Genomic DNA, 20,880 nt, shown 5'->3' on the forward strand with positions numbered 1-20,880 from the left:
TCTGTTATTTAGGAAGTATCATAACAGATAGGGGCACAATAAGAGAAGAGATAGGAAACAGAATATGGAAGAGTGGAAAGTTTTTCAATATGGTAAAGAAGATTGTGTGGAGTTGGAACATTGGGAAAGAATCAAAAGTATTGATGTATAAATCTTATTTCCAACCAATTTTATTATATGGAGCAGAGACGTGGACGTGGACTAAAAATGATTTAAGCAGATTGCAAGCTGCAGAAATGAGATTTTTAAGAGGGATAGAGAAGACTACAAGAAGAGATAGAATAAGGAACGAAATAACTAGAGAAAGATTGAAGGTAGTTTCACTGCAAGAGACAATGGAAGGAAGAAGAATACAGTGGATGGGGCATGTGAAGAGGATGGGAGATAATAGAATGCCTAGAATAGCACTGGAGAAGGAGGAAGGAGGAAGAAGACCAAGAGGAAGACCGAGAGGAAGATGGGAGGACCAAGTGTGGAAAGACATAGAGAGAAGGGGACTACAGAAAATACAGGTGGATGAAGAGGAGACCTGGAACGATAGACTAAAGTGGAGGAGGCTGTGTACGACGACCCGTGAGAACGGAAACGTCTGACGATGATGATGATGATGATGAGCTCTTTACTTAGCACAGACTCAAACATGGACTACACAAGGTTGTGCCTAGTAATAACTCTCACACTAACCTTCAGTATACAAGTGACATGAGTGGGAGCTTTGTCTGCTTCGTCCACCACCAAGACATGTCCAGATCTGATGGCCTGGACTAGAGGAGAATCCTCGTACACTACCACTCCCTCTCGTACAGTGGCCTGCAATGTCAGTGACTGTACTGTTGTGTCTCTGGAACACATACAACCAACAATGTCAGACTAGAGGAGAATCCTCGTACACTACCACTCCCTCTCGTACAGTGGCCTGCAACGTCAGTGACTGTACAGTTGTGTCTCTGGAACCCATCCAACCAACAATGTCAGACTAGAGGAGAATCCTCGTACACTACCACTCCCTCTCGTACAGTGGCCTGCAATGTCAGTGACTGTACAGTTGTGTCTCTGGAACCCATACAACCAACAACGTCAGACTAAAGGAGAATCCTCGTACACTACCACTTCCTCTCGTACAGTGGCCTGCAATGTCAGTCACTGTACTGTTGTGTCTCTGGAACCCATACAACCAACAAGGTCAGACTAGAGGAGAATCCTCGTACACTACCACTCCCTCTCGTACAGTGGCCTGCAACGTAAGTGACTATACGGTTTTGTCTCTGGAACCCATACAACCAACAATGTCAGACTAGAGGAGAATCCTCGTACACTACCACTCCCTCTCGTACAGTGGCCTGCAATGCCAGTGACTGTACTGTTGTGTCTCTGGAACCCATACAACCAACAACGTCAGACTAAAGGAGAATCCTCGTACACTACCACTCCCTCTCGTACAGTGGCCTGCAATGTCAGTCACTGTACTGTTGTGTCTCTGAAACCCATACAACCAACACGGTCAGACTAGAGGAGAATCCTCGTACACTACCACTTCCTCTCGTACAGTGGCCTGCAATGTCAGTGACTGTATTGTTGTGTCTCTGGAACCCATACAACCAACAAGGTCAGACTAGAGGAGAATCCTCGTACACTACCACTCCCTCTCGTACAGTGGCCAGCAACTTAAGTGACTGTACAGTTTTGTCTCTGGAACCCATACAACCAACAAGGTCAGACTAGAGGAGAAATCATCGTACACTACCACTCCCTCTCGTACAGTGGCCTGCAACGTAAGTGACTATACAGTTTTGTCTCTGCAACTCATACAACCAACAATGTTAGACTAGAGGAGAATCCTCGTACACTACCACTCCCTCTCGTACAGTGGCCTGCAATGTCAGTGACTGTACTGTTGTGTCTCTGGAACCCATACAACCAACAATGTCAGACTAGAGGAGAATCCTCGTACACTACCACTCCCTCTCGTACAGTGGCCTGCAACGTCAGTGACTATACGGTTCTGTCTCTGGAACCCATACAACCAACAATGTCAGACTAGAGGAGAATCCTCGTACACTACCACTCCCTCTCGTACAGTGGCCTGCAACGTCAGTGACTGTACTGTTGTGTCTCTGGAACCCATACAACCAACAACGTCAGACTAGAGGAGAATCCTCGTACACTACCACTTCCTCTCGTACAGTGGCCTGCAACGTAAGTGACTATACGGTTCTGTCTCTGGAACCCGTACAACCAACAATGTCAGACTAGAGGAGAATCCTCGTACACTACCACTCCCTCTCGTACAGTGGCCTGCAATGCCAGTGACTGTACTGTTGTGTCTCTGGAACCCATACAACCAACAATGTCAGACTAGAGGAGAATCCTCGTACATTACCACTTCCACTCGTACAGTGGCCTGCAATGTCAGTGACTGTACAGTTGTGTCTCTGGAACCCATACAACCAACAATGTCAGACTAGAGGAGAATCCTCGTGCACTACCACTCCCTCTCGTACAGTGGGCTGCAACATCAGTGACTGTACAGTTTTGTCCCTGAATCCCATACAACCAACAATGTCAGACTACAGGAGAAATCTCGTAAACTACCACTTCCTCTCGTACAGTGGGCTGCAACATCAGTGACTTTACAGTTTTGTCCCTGTATCCCATACAATCAACAATGTCAGACTAGAGGAGAAATCTCGTAAACTATCACTCTCTCTTGTACAAGTTTGTAAATGAAAAATACTATTTTATCACTACACATATTATTATCATTATACATTAGCTCACAATTTTAACAACGTAGATTTTTGTTACGATTATGTGAAAGAGATTTAAGCCATTAAAAAAATTTATTTAGCTGAATAAACATAGTAAAATTAACATCAAATTAAAAGTTAATAATTTGTTATACATAATTAATAAACCTTGCATATTAATGTCACATGATTTCTTATAGATGAAGTTAGGTTGGGAATTTCATAAAAAACAAGTAATTTTAAATTAAGTTTTATACTTATGTTTAAAAAATCTTTAAAAAGTTGTAAATTAACATTTTTTTAGAAGTTTTAAAAATTTAGTCTATATGTATGTACAAACTATTCTGTCAATTATCTTGTGCCTTAATGGCAAAAAAATGATGAATTATGAATTATGTTCAGAAAGTAAATACTGTTTCTTTTACTGCTGTTATAGCGCTGCAATCAGTGTTCCGCTCATGCGCACTAGTTGTCCTTGTTCACTAGCTATCGACTCACGCCATTTTAGTTGTTCTACATTGTGTTTTCAGTTTTCTCTGAGCGTTTAAAATGTTTAAGACAATTAGTGATCCTGCCGATTATAAGATTCAAGATGTTTATGGGGAAGATGTGATTAGTGAAGGAATAGTGAGAAAGTGGGTCAGAATGTTCAATGGCGGTCAAACAAATTTGCATGATGAGAATCGGAGCGGTTGGCTTTCCCTCGTTACTGATGATCCTGCCCCAAGTAAGGGCAGTTGACGAAAAAATCCAAGAGAACAAACTTTTCACTATGACAACGCTATCTGATGATCCAACAAATTTTATGCACTCTTTTGTACGAAATTGTTAAGGACCGCTTAGGTTATCATTGCAAGCTGTGTTACCGATGGGTTCCAAAGATCCTCACTGCTGTGCACAAAACCAAGAGACTCGAAAGTGCTTTGAATTTTCTTACACGGTACATTGATGATGGTGAGGAATTGTGACAGGTGATTAAACGGGTCCATCATGTCACGTCGGAATCCAAACAGCAGTCAATGGAGTGGCACACATTGCAGGAACACACGCATTCCACGAAGAAAAATTCAAGACAATAATGTCTCCACAAATATCATGTGCACTGTTTTTTGGGATCGGGAAGGTGTTTTGCTGATTGATTTTCTCCTAAGAGGTGAAACTATTAATGCGGCAAGGTATTTCAAAACCTTATGAAAACTAAGCCGGGCAATTTAAAACAAACGGAGAGGAATGCTCAGTAACGGAATTGTGTTGCTCTATGACAATGCTCGGCCCCATACCGCTGGTGACACTCAAACATTGGTTCGAGAATTTCGCTGGGAGCAGTTCGATCACCTGCCCGAACTTGGCACCGTCTGACTACCACTTGTTCCTGCACATGAAGCGCCAGCTAGGCGGCAAACGCTTTGAAACCGACGATGAAGTGAAAACTGTCATGGAGTTGTGGCTACATTCGTTGGCGGGAACCTTTTATAAATAGGGTATAGACAAATTGATCACCTGCTATGACAAGTGTTTGAACATCAGTGGAAATTATGTTGAAAAATAATTTAAGGTTTAGGCTTTCATGTAGAAATAAAATTGTGTGCCTTGTATAGTATCTTGTACAGTTAAAATATTATTGCATACAATATAAGCTAGACAAAAAAACAGTTTTAATTGTTTTTTATTTATAGAAAATCAATCAAATCCAAGCACAGCATGAAAGCTGTCTTCTAGTTGTTCTGAACTTAAGAGGTATCATCCTTTAGGATTTTTAGAACAGTAATTAAAAAAAAATTAACCAAATTTTACAATACAGGAATTTTTGATAATTGAAAGGACATTAAATTTGTTCCTGGACATCCTTTAATCAAAAGAGTGAAATATTTTAATTCATGGACAGATTTTGAATTAAAATTGTTAATTTACATCAAAAGTAACTGTAGTGTATTTAGTGTGAGAAGTACTAAGTTGGTAGGTATCCATAGTGATATTTAATGTCTGCACCAGTGATGTTGGCAGTATGTATTGTCAGGCGATGTAACATACGATGTGGTCTAAAAGAATAAAGAATGCTCATAGACTGCTCTCCTGTGACGTCACATCACGCCACTACCCTACAACCAACGGTCCAAGCTGGCCAGCCAGCAGTCCACCCGGAGTCCACCACCAGACACCGTCATGTAACCTCCGCGTCCCGTCCGTTCCTTTACGAGCGGTCCTAGAGCAATGTTACTCTAAATGTGTAGTTTAATTATTCTTCCCGACCCATAGAGAGTACAGTGTCGACCCGCATACATTACAGTGGCGACGAGGAAAACAACTGCAACAGTGGAACGTCGCTTACAGTGGCGACGAGGAAAACAACTGCAACAGTGAATTACAGTGATTTAGTGCGGAAGGGCAACAAGCGTAATGAACACGTGCAAATAACCGCGAATGTGCAAGGACATTCCGGACATTCCAACGGTCGGGAGTAGTAAGGTACGCCGATCGATATAAACTATTCTTGGTGTAAGCAGCGCACAAGCTGATTTTAATCGTTGCAATTAATGCCGTTAGACGATTATTTTTACCGGGGACATTTTAAACAGTTATTACGGAGTGTACAAGAAAACAAAATGGCAACTATCGGGTCTATGGGTTATTTTGATAGTGCGGAAGAATCGTGGCAGTCTTATATAGAGAGATTTGAGTTTTTTATTGATTGTAATGATATCGATAATTCAAAGAAACTAAGCACTTTGTTGACAGTTATGGGTGTAAGGACCTATACGTTACTGAAAGACTTAATTACACCAGACAAACCGTCTGACAAGTCGTACAAGGAAATTGTGGACACTATAGCGAATCATCTGCATCCCAAGCCTTCTTTTATCACGGAAAGATTTAAATTTAGTAGGCGGAATCAATTGGATCATGAAACGGTTAGCGATTATATTGTGCATTTAAAACAGTTATCTAAGTATTGTGAATTTGGTGATAAATTGCCAGACTACTTAAGGGACAGATTAGTCGCGGGTCTGCGAGACCAACAGATACAGAAAAGACTTCTCGGGGAGGAGAACCTCACTTATGAAAAAGCCGTGCAACTAGCTACTGCAATGGAATTTGCTGAGAAGGGGGCGGCCCAGATGACAACTGCAGGAGGACGTATTCACCGGATGCAGAGCAGCGGGTCGATACCGAAAAGGACACAGGCGGCGAGCATCGCAGCGAGACGGTCATCGGACGGCGGGAAGGCGCTGGGAGACATCACCTGCTATTGTTGCGGCAAGCGAGGATCACACACAGCATCGCAATGTCGGTTTCGTGAGTACACGTGTAATCATTGTAAAAAGAAGGGACACCTTGAAAGAGTTTGTAGATCGAAAAATTATGTTAACAAACCTAATGAGAACAAACCAAATGTTTTTACAAATAGGTCTAAGGAGCCTTCAGCTAAAGGGAAACAGTTTTACAGCAATAAAAAGCAATATGTTTATAAAGGTAGGCAGCACTATGTAGAGGAAAGTAAAGAATCAGCAGAGTCCGGTTCAGATAATCACTGGAAACATAAAGACAATGACGATGTGTATGACATTTCCAATCTATTTACGGTTAAAGAAATAGAAACTAAGATTAATAAAATTGAGCCAATAACGGTACAGTTATTAGTGGAAAGTAAGGAAATTGTATTTGAAGTCGATAGTGGAGCTTGTGTTTCAGTTATGTCAGAAAAAGATTGTAAGACTAAGTTAGGAAATATAAACATGTATCCAACTAGCTTAGTATTAAGTTCATATACACATGAAAAGATCAGGCCTTTAGGTAAGGTTATGGTCAATGTACAACATAAAGGTAAAGAGAAACAATTAGCTTTATACATCGTAGCTAATGGGGCTAATCCCTTGTTAGGGCGTGATTGGATGCAAGCATTAGATTTAACAGTTAGAGTGCCTAGTAATGTAAACAATGTACAGTCAGCTGATCGCACGAGCATGGTGGGGGTTGTGCCAACTGCAGGCGGCAGCGCGGCAGACGCATGCACGCCTGTCAGTGGAAGCCACAACACACTTGTAGAGGTAAACAAACAAACATCTGTCAATCCGTCTGTTGTCAACAACAACAAACAAGTAGAATTACTGTACAATGAGTTTCCAAATGTATTTACGGATAAGTTGGGATGTTTCAAGGGTGCACCAGTTAAATTAAAGTTAAAAGAAAATGTAGTACCAAAATACTTTAAACCTAGGACGTTACCTTTTACACTTAAAGAAAAAGTAGAAGCCGAGCTGACTAGACTAGAACAAGAGAACGTTATTTCACCAGTAGATACCAGTGAATGGGGGACTCCCATTGTACCAATTATTAAGGCTAATGGGAAAATAAGAATTTGTGGGGATTATAAAATAACTGTAAATCCTTTCTTGGAGGTAGACCGACACCCGTTACCGAAAATTGAAGAAATATTTGCCAGCCTACAAAACGGAGAAAAATTCTCTAAAATAGATTTATCTTCAGCTTATCAGCAGCTTAAACTAGATGTAGATAGTCAAACGTATTGTACAATTAGCACACACAAAGGATTGTATGCTTACAATCGCCTATGTTTTGGTATCAGTTCAGCACCGGGAATATTCCAGAGAATAATAGAACGAACATTACAAGGTATCCCGGGGGTAACTGTATTTTTAGATGACATTCTAGTAACAGGTAAAAACAATGAGGAACACATGCATAGACTTAGACTAGTGTGTCAAAGACTTGAAGACAATGGGTTCACAGTGAGCAAGAACAAATGTAAATTTTTCTGTGACAGTTTAGAATATTTAGGTTTTGTTATCAGTAAACAAGGGTTGCATACCGCACCTAGTAAGGTTGAAGCAATTGCCAAGGCACCTGAACCTCAAAATGTGACACAGCTTAAAGCCTTCCTTGGTCTTGTTAATTACTATTCACGTTTCATTCCTAGGATATCCACTATTTTAACCCCAATGTATCAGTGTTAAGAAAGGATACCGATTTTGTATTTAATTTAGCATGTAAGAAGGCACTACAAGAGATTAAGCAAAAGTTAATCTCTGCTGAAGTTTTAGCGCATTATGATCCTGCATTACCACTAGTGGTAGCCAGTGATGCTAGTCCATATGGCATTGCATCAGTTTTGAGTCAGATTCAATACGACGGTACAGAAAGACCTATATCATTCGCAAGTAGAGTGTTAAATAGCGCTGAGAAAAACTATTCACAAATAGATAAGGAAGCATTAAGCATTGTATTTGGTGTTAAGAAATTTAGTCAATATTTATATGGTACACAGTTTTTGTTAAAGACTGATCATAAGCCTTTAGTGGCTATTTTTGGACCAAAGAAAGGGTTACCTGCTTTCGCAGCCAGTAGGTTACAACGATACGCTTTGTTTTTAAGTGGTTTCCAATATGAGATTGTGTATGTTAAGTCCCAAAACCATGGCAATGCCGATGGTTTATCTAGATTACCTGTAAATAGTGAGATTAAAGATGAAATCTCGGATGATGACCTTAATATTAATGTCATAGGTACCTATTTGCAGTGCTTAGCTGAAAATGACATACCATTAAGCTATGTAGACATAAAAAGAGAATCAATGGTAGATAGTGAAATCAAAAAGGTAATATCCTATGTAGAATTAGGTTGGCCTATTGTAACTGAACCAGATCTAAAGCCATTTGAAATTAGACAGTCGGAATTAACCTTGGAGCAAGGAATCCTAATGTGGGGGTACAGGGTGGTAATACCTAAAAGGTTCAGAATAAACATTCTGAACGAATTGCATACTTCACACATAGGTATTGTTCGCATGAAGGCATTAGCCCGTGCATATGTATGGTGGCCTAATATCGACCGGGACATAGAACAACTAGCTAACAGCTGTGCAGCCTGTTTGGAGGAACGAGCAAAACCGCCCAAGGCTTTCCTGCATCATTGGAATGTTCCGGAACGAGTTTGGTCTCGAATTCATATTGATTTTTTTGGACCTTTTCAGTCCAAGTTATTTTTGGTGGTAAAAGATGCGTACTCTAAGTGGCCAGAGGTGTTGCCCGTTGCTTCAACGGCAGCTGTTCACACGATTGTGAAATTAAGGGAATTATTTAGTAGGTATGGTATTGTAGACCACATAGTGTCCGACAACGGACCACCTTTTACCAGTCAAGAGTTTAAAGAATTTTTGATGTCAAATGGTATCAAACACACGTTTTCACCACCATACCACCCAGAAACCAATGGTTTGGCAGAACGGTCAGTCAGAACTATTAAAAATAAATTGAAAACAGCTCTTCATAATTCCAAGGATTTAGAATTAGCTTTGAGTAACTTCCTGTTCACGTATAGAAATACAGTGCATTCTACTACCAATCTATCGCCAGCTCAATTAATGTTGGGCAGATCGCTAAAGTCTAGGTTAGATTTAATTCGCCCAAATGTTAAAGCAATAATGTCAGATAATCAAGAAAAACAACGATTGTACTATAGGGGTAGTAAAACTAGACAGTTAGCTATTGGACAACCAATCATAGCCAGAGATTACAGAGGTAGAAATAAGTGGATACCAGGTGTGGTAGTTTCACGATTAGGACCAGTCACGTATTTAGTTGAACTGAATACGGGCATGAGGTGGAAACGACATATCGACCAGTTGGTAGGTTTACAGTGTAGTCCGGAAATGTCTGAGTTGACAACAATGCCTAGACTCCCAGACGCAAGCGTGGCAACAGAGCACACGCAGGAAACGATCGATATACAGTCGCGGGACAGAGCGAGCGCAAGGTCGCCAGTACTTTTAGCAACGACCTTGCCCCCCTCTCCGCAAAACCATAACAATAACAGAAACGCTCAGGGGCAAAGCCCCAGCCCACGTACAAATGTAAACAATAACAGTTCCAGCGTTTCACCCAAACAAATGACACCTGTTAGACGATACCCACTAAGGGATCGTAAACCTTTAGTCAAAATGGACTTGTAAATACAACCCAATTGTGACTTGTATATAATTAATATTGTTTAAGCATTATTATTATCGATTTGTTAATTGTGTTCATTCAATGTGTTATTAATTGCTATATTCTGATTTATTGGTTTTGATTGAAGTGTTTGTGATTTGTGTTAAATGATTATATTGAGTTTGTGTTTTGTTCTCTATAATCTATACTTACAAAAATAAAGAGTATAATGTCAATTTTCTTATTCATTGTAATTGATTTAAAATTGGAGAATTGTAAGACAAATTGTAATTGATAAATTTCTAAAATTGTAGGGGACTTATGTATTTAAGGGGGAGGATTGTAGTGTATTTAGTGTGAGAAGTACTAAGTTGGTAGGTATCCATAGTGATATTTAATGTCTGCACCAGTGATGTTGGCAGTATGTATTGTCAGGCGATGTAACATACGATGTGGTCTAAAAGAATAAAGAATGCTCATAGGCTGCTCTCCTGTGACGTCACATCACGCCACTACCCTACAACCAACGGTCCAAGCTGGCCAGCCAGCAGTCCACCCGGAGTCCACCACCAGACACCGTCATGTAACCTCCGCGTCCCGTCCGTTCCTTTACGAGCGGTCCTAGAGCAATGTTACTCTAAATGTGTAGTTTAATTATTCTTCCCGACCCATAGAGAGTACAGTGTCGACCCGCATACATTACAGTAACTTTATGAATTTATAATTTTAATTTTATTTGAATAATATTTACATTAAAGTATCCTCCTTATAATTTTCAATCTGTTTAGTAACTAAACAGTTTTGTTTACTATGTTGTACACAATTAACTAGTAAACAAAAAATACTGGCCAAGAAACAACAGATTTACCGTCCAACCTGTGAAGTTGGATGTATTCCCTGGGCAGGTTCAGCAGCTGTAATAATCTGTCGGCCATCTTGTTTTTGCCGACCCCCTGGTTGCCGACTAGCAAGAGGTGTTCTCCCATCGTGAAATCTTGCAAGAGCCGTTCCAGCAGAGATACATGCTGAACACAAATCATGGTTCTACACAAGTGAAACACAATCGTAGCAAGTCAACATTCACTTAGACTAACACGAATTCAAGCCTGAGAGCTACACATAGACCCTGCAGCAGCAAACTCGTGTACTTGGACAACTCTGAGTAATCAACACTCATTAATTATCCAACAAAAATATTTAACTAGTTAGTTAAACAAATAACTCAGGTGGGCAAAACAATTGTGTTGTGTATCTACATGTACCTCCACAAGATACTGTAAGAGCCATTTGTACTGAGGTATAGTAAACTTCCGTTGATCCTGCATGATCAGGACTTGAGGCATGCGAATGATCAAATATGTCAGATTATTGGGTATATATCAGAGAAGTAATGTGGACGTAATAAATAAACAAACAATTACAGTAAAACACGTTTTTATTATTCATTCAAATATAACCTTCTGGTAGTCCTTGTTATATGTTACCACCGTCACCGGATTACCAAGCGTGCTGAACTATAGGATTCCGGATTACCAAGCGTGCTGAACTATAGGATGCCGGATTACCAAGCATGCTGAACTATAGGATGCTGGATTACCAAGCGTGCTGAACTATAGGATGCCGGATTACCAAGCGTGCTGAACTATAGGATGCCGGATTACCAAGCGTGCTGAACTATTGGATGCCGGATTACCAAGCGCGCTGAACTATAGGATGCCAGATTACTAAGCGTGCTGAACTATTGGATGCTGGATTACCAAGCGTGCTGAACTATATGATGCCAGATTACCAAGCGTACTGAACTATAGGATGCCGGATTATCAAGCATGCTAGTGTGCTGAACTATAGGATGCCAGATTACCAAGCATGCTAGCGTGCTTAACTATTGGATGCCCAATTACCAAGCGTGCTGAAGTATAGGATGCACAATTACCAAGCATGCTGAATTATAGGATGCCCAATTACCAAGCGTGCTGAAGTATAGGATGCCCAATTACCAAGCATGCTGAACTATAGGATGCCGGATTACCAAGCACGCTGAACTATAGGATGCCGGATTACCAAGCGTGCTGAACTATGGGATGCCCAATTACCAAGCGTGCTGAAGTATAGGATGCACAATTACCAAGCATGCTGAATTATAGGATGCCCAATTACCAAGCGTGCTGAAGTATAGGATGCCCAATTACCAAGCGTGCTGAAGTATAGGATGCCCAATTACCAAGCGTGCTGAACTATAGGATGCCAGATTACCAAGCGTGCTGAACTATAGGATGCCCAATTACCAAGCGTGCTGAAGTATAGGATGCACAATTACCAAGCATGTTGAATTATAGGATGCCCAATTACCAAGCGTGCTGAAGTATAGGATGCCCAATTACCAAGCATGCTGAACTATAGGATGCCGGATTACCAAGCACGCTGAACTATAGGATGCCGGATTACAAAGCGTGCTGAACTATAGGATGCCCAATTACCAAGCGTGCTGAAGTATAGGATGCCCAATTACCAAGCATGCTGAACTATAGGATGCCGGATTAATGGATTTTTACTATATTTCAAATTAGTACGCATTTTACGATGGAAAATTGAGAATGTTGAGAAAAAGAAAACACTCAGATTTTTAAATACTACTAAACATCATGAACATATCATGTAAGTTTGAACATATACATGTACAACACTATTTGATCAGAACTAGTGATACAAATTGATTTTCATCAGGAAGCGTCCACAATCAAAATTTGTTAAAATACACTTAGTACATATCTTCTAGAACTGGTAGGATTGTTGCTGAGAGAGATCTCGCATAGTCAACATATCAATATACAGGGTGTTCCAAATTTTATGCACACTGAAGGGGTTTTGGAAACTATAAAACGATACAGCAAAGATTAAATGGACAAAGTTGTTCGTAATAACAAGACCAACAAATTAATGTGGTCAAGTTGATTATTAGTTGTGTCGTTCATTCACTGTGCTCAAAAAACTGGTTTTGGTCAAAATGTTTAAACTTTCACAGCTCTCTTATATATTAAATTTTTTACACAAGATCTGTATGAAATTTCTTCTAGTTTTTAAATACTATAACGAACAATTTTTCAAGACCAGCAATCAGATGGTGTATGGTTTGAGTCAATTTTTTTAAATATGACGGCCCATTTTTTGCTCAATAAAAAAGTAAGTTTTTCTGATTTTAAAAATACCATATATGTTATACTTTCCTCATGGTTTTCATGGTTGTATGAAGGGAATTTTTATTTGACTGTTCCGATATTTGATAAACCTCACTGCTATTTCACTGCACAAAGTGTTGGAATCACACAGTTTGTATGAAAACCTTAACTAAAATAAAACAATAATTAATTAATTTTATAACAAACAATCCTATGGTACAATTTTTATTTTTGTACAAAAATAAATTTTTTTTCAAATTAATTCGAATCCCAGAAAAGAGCTTCTAAGACGTAAAACAATAATTGTTAAATAAACCTCAAATTTACCTGTGGAATATCGTAAAAGAGGATATCGGGCACTTTACTGGGTACAGAGGTCTTGTCTCGGGCAACAGTAGTATTGCCAATGGCCACAGTCTCGTCAGTGGTCTTTATCGTAGTGGCCACACTGCGCGTGTCCTCCACAGGCTGGATCCCTGCCCTCTGCAGCACGGTCTCCAGAGCCTGTCGTGCCAGAGGTGGCAGAAACCTGTAAGTGTCATCCTGACTTTGAGAAATGTTTCGTGTTTCACCAATCAATTACTGTATTTAGAATGAGGTGATATATGACTTTTGTTGATGTACTATACTTTCTACAGCAAAGCTCCTGTTTCATGTTTTCTACACTTTTTCAATCAGACACTGTGATGCAATTCAGTAAGAACTTCTGCAATTAACACATATTTTAACACTAATTAAAAATTAAATGTTTAAAAAGACTCTTGAGTTAAATTCCTCCTTGTTTAAGCAAGTCTATTAACCTCTTAACTGCCATGCCCTTATTTAAACATGTTCAAACAACTGCTGGTTATGCAAAGGCCTATCATCTGGAAATGAATTTTAATTGACTCTAGTGGAGTTTCTTTGACCAACCTGTTCTGGAAGGTATCAGGATAAAACACTTTAAGAAGTCAAGTATCTGGGAGTAATCCTGGATAACAGGTTGACTTGGAATCCACAGATTAAGAACACAATATCTAAAGCGATAATGGCCCTTGGAGCCTGCAAAAGATCCTTTGGGTTGAAATGAGGAATGAAACCCAAAGTGAATTATTAGAATAGAATAGAATAGAATAGAAATAGAATAGAATATATCTTTATTGAACATATTCTTAGAGAATAGAACAAAGGTCAGTGTTTATGTCACAATCAGTGTATGAGTCAGTGTATGTAAATTACAAAGCGCTTGTCCTCCACTGAAGGTACTCCTGGACACTGTAGTATGGATGCTCCAGCAGCCAGCTTCTTAAGGAGGTCTTGATGTTCTTCTCTGGAAGCTTTCTTAGGTAGTCAGGTAGATTGTTAAAGAACATGGCTCCTTTATACGATGGTTTTTTCTCGAACAGAGTCAGATGATGAGGGTCAAGGAGGAAGTTGTTTCTATGTCTGGTGTTGTAGGGGTGGATGTCGCCAGTTCTTGCATGCCCTGTTTTTGTGGCAAATAAGATCGTCTCTAGGATATAGAGTCCTATGATCGTCAGTATTCCTAGATGTCTGAAAGCTGCTCGGCATGATTCCATTGGTCCTAATCCACTTAGAGTCCTGACAGCCCTTTTTTGTATAACGAGCACCCTTTTAAGATTTTCAATTGTCGTACCTCCCCAGGCTATCAGTCCATATCTGAGATGACATTCAAATAGGGAAAGGTATGCCTTGGGGAGTACATATGGAAGTGTTGGTGATTTCAGTGTCAGTTTTGATTTATGATTAGGTGCTGTAATATGTGATTGGGATACCTTTTAAGTGGGTAACTACAGTTTAATAGACACCATAACTCAACACAAGTATCAGGTTTCAATTATCTTTTATCAGTAAAGAAAGTATTAGAAATAAAAATACTTACAGTTTTGGCATTGTCAAAGCACATTTTTAAGCACAGTTTTAATTGGAGTTTTTTTTAAAACAATGAAGCACTCTATGAGATGAAAAGTATAATAATGACTTTATTTTTTATCATATCCAAAGTTACAAGTGAGATATAAGTAAAAATAAAAATTGTCTTAATTAAATATTGGTTGATTAATTAGTGGCTGAACAGGAAGTGAAACACTACTCTGATTCATGTAGTAACTTTGAAACAGGAACAGGCACACTAAATTATTACCAGACAAATGTCAAACAGCTTTAACTTTAAACAGACTGCAGCTGTTATCTTGCCATCCTGAATGGCTCAATAGTCAAGGTCACTGGCAACTTTACTGTTACTGTTTGCCTACTTCCCAGGATTGGGTTCAAACTGAGACTACTTTTTAACAGCAATATTATTCGTGTAGTTCAGATAAAAACACAGTAATTATTTACAGTCACAATATTATTGAGATACATATATTTGCTATATGTGAATAATTGGATAATAACAGTTTATTAATTTATCTTTCCTTTAACTATATTTATTATTAAACTACCAAACTTATCACTGCAAAAAAAAAAAAAATATATATATATATAAAAAAATGCCTAAATTTCCCTGTGGAGTTTGTGGGTCGGGGATTAGATCATCAGCAGTACTTTGTAATGGTGTGTGTAAATTGTGGTATCATAAAAAATGTACTAGCTTGACCGATGCAGAGTTTAATAAATTGAGTAAAGAAAATTCAAACAACTGGAAATGTTTAAACTGCATTCATAACTTAAATAATCCCAATTTAAACATCAGTTTGGACAATTTAAAGGAGCAAATTCAGAACCTTGGCAATGAGAGTGATGTTGATATTAATTCCACTCTCACACTCGCTGCTACAGCTGGTACCTTATTAGTAGGAGAAAATGAGAAATTAAAGCAACAAATTTTTCAATTAAAAAATTATGAAACAAAAGTGAATTTAGAAATGGATTGCAAAATACAGGAAATGGAAAATAAAAACAATGTCTTAGCAAAGGAAAAGGAGAGGATGGAAACTGAATTAATTAGTAAAATTAATTTTTTAAATGAAAAATCTAAAACTGATGCAGAACTCCAAAGTAATCTTATTTTTGAACTTGAAGAGGATAAGCAAAAATGTACAGATAAATTGAAACGTGCCTTGCAAGAAGTAAAACACCTTAAAATGCTTATAAACAGTGCCGACAAGCAAAAAAGTGAATTGATTTCAGTGCATGAGAATGTATCGAAAGAACTTAATAACTTGAAAACAGAACATAAAATTCTGAAATCGCTTCTAAACTCATCCCAGAAAAAGTGTATACTACCTTCCTCCAGCAATACACAACTAAAAATATATCAACAAAGCATTGGCAGTCAAACCATAGACAATAGTAGCTACAGTCTTGCTCTCTTGGGGAATGAATGGATAACCGACGATACTATTGAAGTATATTTTAAAACTTTAAACAACTGTGAAATGGAAGCTCTCAATATTGCTTTTATAGACCCAGGGGTTAGCCATGCCATCAGGAGTTTCACTGATATCAATTTGGTGGTATCTTCGCTAAAAGACAAAAGCTACATTTTTATTCCAGTTAATAATGCAGTAACTGAAGGGGAGGGTTCAGGCACACACTGGAGTCTCTTGTTTTATCTTAGAACTGACAATACTTTCTACTATTTTGATTCAATCAAACAATACAACTTAAAACCAGCCGTAGAAATGTTCAATAAACTAACAAAGTGTGTCTCTTCTGAACAAGCTACTTTTAAAAGCGTTGTTTGTCCCCAGCAGAACAATTCACTTGACTGCGGCATATACATGCTGCTGTTCGTTGACTGGCTGATGAGAGGCATCATTGAAAACAACATCTCAAATTTGATCATAAATAGTTCATCATTGCTACATATACATGAGAGTGACATAATAATGAAGAGGTCATGTCTTGCTTATTTATGGTTTAATAACCAATATCTGAAATTGGATTGCTCTACAGTAAAAGAACTCTTATTTAAATCGTGGGTAAGGGAGTCTCTTTCGGTCCAAAGTGCAGCCAATTGTTTGGCTCCTCTGCGGCTTAATAACAATACTGACTTACTGAGAATGCAGCATGATAACAAATCTACAACCATGGAAGAAACTCATAAAGGAGGTGTGAATGAGGCTCTGCCAATGACAGTTGAGTTTTACACAGATAGCCATGGGAGAGATCTTCCAGAAATAATCGACACCTGTAGTAAGGGCAAGATTAGAATAAATGGTCTAGTTATACCCGGGGCATCAACTCAGGAAGTTTATAGACAAGCTGAAAGATCTGGCCACCATCCGGTAGTAATAATTGCGGGTACAAATGATGTTACAAATAAAACAACTATGAACATTTACAGTAACTTAGAAAAAGACTTGAAATTGCTAAGTAAAAGTAAAACTATACTAATAACCACTATACCCCATCGTTACGACCTAGAACTGGGTGATCCTCTTCATGATGAAATATGTTTGGTAAACAGCTATATAAGAGAACTTGCAGTGAGGATGAACAGAGTAGTTGTCATTGATCTTGAAGAGCTGAAAAGGTTTCACTTTACTCGACATGGCCTGCACCTTAATTATCGAGGTAAAAGAAAGTTGGCTTATATGTTAATAAATTCTCTTAGTAATGCTCATTTATATCCTGATGGGGAATTACCAAATAATAAAACAGGTGACAAAGACGATCCTTTTAAATCAATGAAGGGAGATTGCCAGATAGATGTAATTAAATCTGACATGAAACAATTAATTAAAACAAACTTAAACAAGGATCTCTGGGCTTTTGCCCACTGCATTTCTGGAGACCTTGATCATGAAAGAAATATGAGTGCTGGGGTGGCAATAGTTTTTAAAAATCTAATTGGTAAACCACCATCTATCCAGAGTAAATATCTAACCCATCAAAAAATTCCAAATGGAGCGAACTTCTACGGTTTAGTCACAAAACCACATTATAATAGTAAACCACATATATCAGATTACAACACTGCATTCATAAATTTCACAGAAGACTTTAAAAGAAGGGGTTTAAAGAAATTAATATGCTCCCCCATGGGTTGTGTTCGGGATAATATTCCATTAGACATCTTTGCTGCCAATATAGTGAACTTTCAGCAGACCACAGGAGCTTCTATTTCAATCATCATACGTAATGAAAATTCAAACCGACAACTGTGGAATGGACTATCAGTCACTGACTTTGCAGAGAATCTTCGTCACAAAATTTACTCTCTTTGGTCACAGCAAAGAAAATCCATCACTTTCTCCGAGGTTCCTAAGGTTGCATCGATGTTGTCACCGGTGGTGTGTTGTGTGGAGGGGGGTGAAAAAGTTAGTATGGGGGATAGTGAAGTGATAAGTGATGTTTTAGGTTCAGAAAACTCTAGTATTAGCCCTAAGCAACTGGAATCTTTTTCTACTAGCAGGACAAGCCAACCTAAGAATAACTTAATGTCAAGCTTAATTAAGACTGTGGACATAGAGAATAAGAGCTCAAGTTTTTTAGATCTAACGGTGTTCCCACCATTAACATAAATAATAACTGCATCAATTCTAACAGACATAGAAAATTAGGCACTAGTCATACATCTAAAAATAATAATAATACAGGGAATATGTTAACAAATGACTTAATTGTCTTCCATCAAAACATCCAACATTTGGAATCTAGAATTGACGCATTAATTATTATATTACAGGAAATAAATCCTGATGTAGTAGTTCTAACAGAACACAAACTAAACGAAAATATAATAGATAAAATTAAAATACCTGGCTATTCTTGCATAAACTGGTATGTAAGAAATTCTTGTCAGGGGGGAGGGGTTTTAATACTAGTATCAGAGAAATTAAGTAGTGTGAAAAAAATTTCTTTTAATGCTATAAACACTTTAAATCAAGATAAAGTTTTTGAGTCATGTGCTATAGAAATTAAGATAGACCAGACAAAATTTATTGTAGCTGGACTTTATAGAACACCCTCTGAGAAAATAGACATTTTTCTTGAAAAATTAAACACATTTTTGGCAGAAATTTGTAAAATAAACAAAAATGTTTTAATAGGTGGGGATATTAATGTGGATGTTTTGAGGGAGGGCAGAAAGAAAACAGACTTTGTTAGTCTTATCAATATGCATGGGTTTCAATATACTATAAAAATACCTACTAGAATAACAGAAACATGTTAATCTGCTATTGATAATTTCATCACAAACCTAGACGAAAATTCTTTTGAAGTGGAATGTTTGATAACAGCTCTATCGGACCATGATGCACAACTTTTTAAAATAGTAAACATAAATAATAAAAGAGGTCATAATACAAAAAATACAGTAATGGGCAGGAAGTATGGAAAAGATAAAATTGACTTGTTTAAAGACGACTTGGAGAAACAAGACTGGACCGAACTTTACCAAAGTTCTGGTGAAGATAAGTTTCTTTATTTTTACAACTTGCTCAAATATTATTTTGATTTGCATTTCCCTCTGACTAAAATTACAAAAGGAAACCAAAATAAAAAGTGGGTGGATGATGAAATTGTTAATGAGCATGATAAGCTTATTGACATGCATCAGCAGTATAGGAAAGATAAGAGTAATATAAATCTAAAAGAAAATATGAAAGCACATAAGAAATATCTCAAAAAAACAATTTTATGTAAAAAGAAAAAACATTTTGATTTAAAAATAAAAAAGTCCACTAATGTTAACAAAACAATTTGGAATATCATTAATAGTGAAACAAAAAATAAAAAAGAAAAGCAGTCACCTAATAACATTGTACTTAAAAAGGATGATATTCTTATAGAGGATCCATACAAAGTTGCAAATATTTTTAATAACAATTTTGTTGAAATGGTTGATACTCATGTTATCCCTAATCTAAGTAAAAATGATGTTCAAACAGAGGATTCGATACAGCAAGTAACGGAATCCAGATTTATTTGTAATACAATTGATGATAAGACTCTACATACGATAATTGATTCAATAAAACCTAAGTGGTCAGCAGGGTATGATGACATACCCATGAAAATTGTTAAGGAAGCGAAATTACCACTAATTAAACCTCTTTTACATGTAATTAATGCATCACTCATAACTGGAATATATCCTTCTCAATTAAAGGTTTCAAAAGTAATACCAGTACATAAAAAAGGGGATTGTACTGATCCTCTTAACTACAGACCATTGTCTATTCAACCGTCATTATCTAAAATATTTGAAAAGTGTGTGCTGATTCAATTAGTTGACTATTTTGAAAACAATAAACTACTTGACATTGATCAACATGGATACAGGAAAAATAGATCCACATTAACAGCATTAAGAAATTATATTGAACACATTTTAGAGAACTTAGATGAGGGATACAACATTGTTGGCGCCTTCCTAGATTTGACCAAAGCATTTGACAGTGTTGATCATAAAATATTACTAGAAAAATTAAAAAGCTATGGTATCATTGGTAAAGAACTTAGCTGGATTAAGTCGTACTTGGAAGGCCGTCAACAGTTTGTTAATGTTAAGTATTTAAATAAAAATAATCAGCATGATGTTAGGTCTCATACAAAAAATGTGACCTACTCTGTCCCACAGGGGTCAATATTAGGCCCTTTCCTGTTTTTGTGCTACTTGGGGGGTTTACCTAATTATCTGTATGATATAATTGATAATAGTAAAATTTGTTTGTATGCGGATGATATAAGCTTGTGCATTGCCGATATGGAATTAGGTACAATTAAAAAGAAATGTAACGAATCAGTTTCATTGTTAAAAAGTTATTTAAATAACAGAAATCTTTTACTCAATGATAATAAAACTACTTTTATACAGTTTACTTGCAAAAATGTTGAATCAAACAAAATTAATATGAAAAACCTGGATAAAGAAACTAAATTTTTAGGGCTACATTTAGATAGTACACTTAATTGGAACATTCATGTACAAAAAATATGTAACAAATTAGGTTCAGGAATTTTTGCACTAAGAAGGCTAGCACCTTTTTGTAATAAACAAACCTTGAAATCAGTGTACTATGCCATGGTTCATTCACATATCGCATACGGGATTGAAGT

General features: G+C 37.6%; 1 protein-coding gene across 1 annotated transcript in view; it reads right to left on the bottom strand.

Annotated features, from left to right (window-relative positions):
• LOC124366641 (von Willebrand factor A domain-containing protein 8) overlaps window positions 1-20,880 on the bottom strand; it is a 123,816-nt gene that overhangs the window by 19,608 nt on the left and 83,328 nt on the right. Inside the window, exons 14-16 of the mRNA XM_046823240.1 lie at window positions 13,195-13,396; window positions 10,568-10,716; window positions 685-841 (exon numbers count right to left, since the gene is read on the bottom strand). Of these exons, the coding sequence (XP_046679196.1) occupies window positions 685-841; window positions 10,568-10,716; window positions 13,195-13,396 (508 nt within the window). The remainder of the gene's footprint in view (window positions 1-684; window positions 842-10,567; window positions 10,717-13,194; window positions 13,397-20,880) is intronic.

Source organism: Homalodisca vitripennis, chromosome 7 (genome assembly GCF_021130785.1).
Source record: "Homalodisca vitripennis isolate AUS2020 chromosome 7, UT_GWSS_2.1, whole genome shotgun sequence".
Taxonomy (NCBI): domain Eukaryota; kingdom Metazoa; phylum Arthropoda; class Insecta; order Hemiptera; family Cicadellidae; genus Homalodisca; species Homalodisca vitripennis.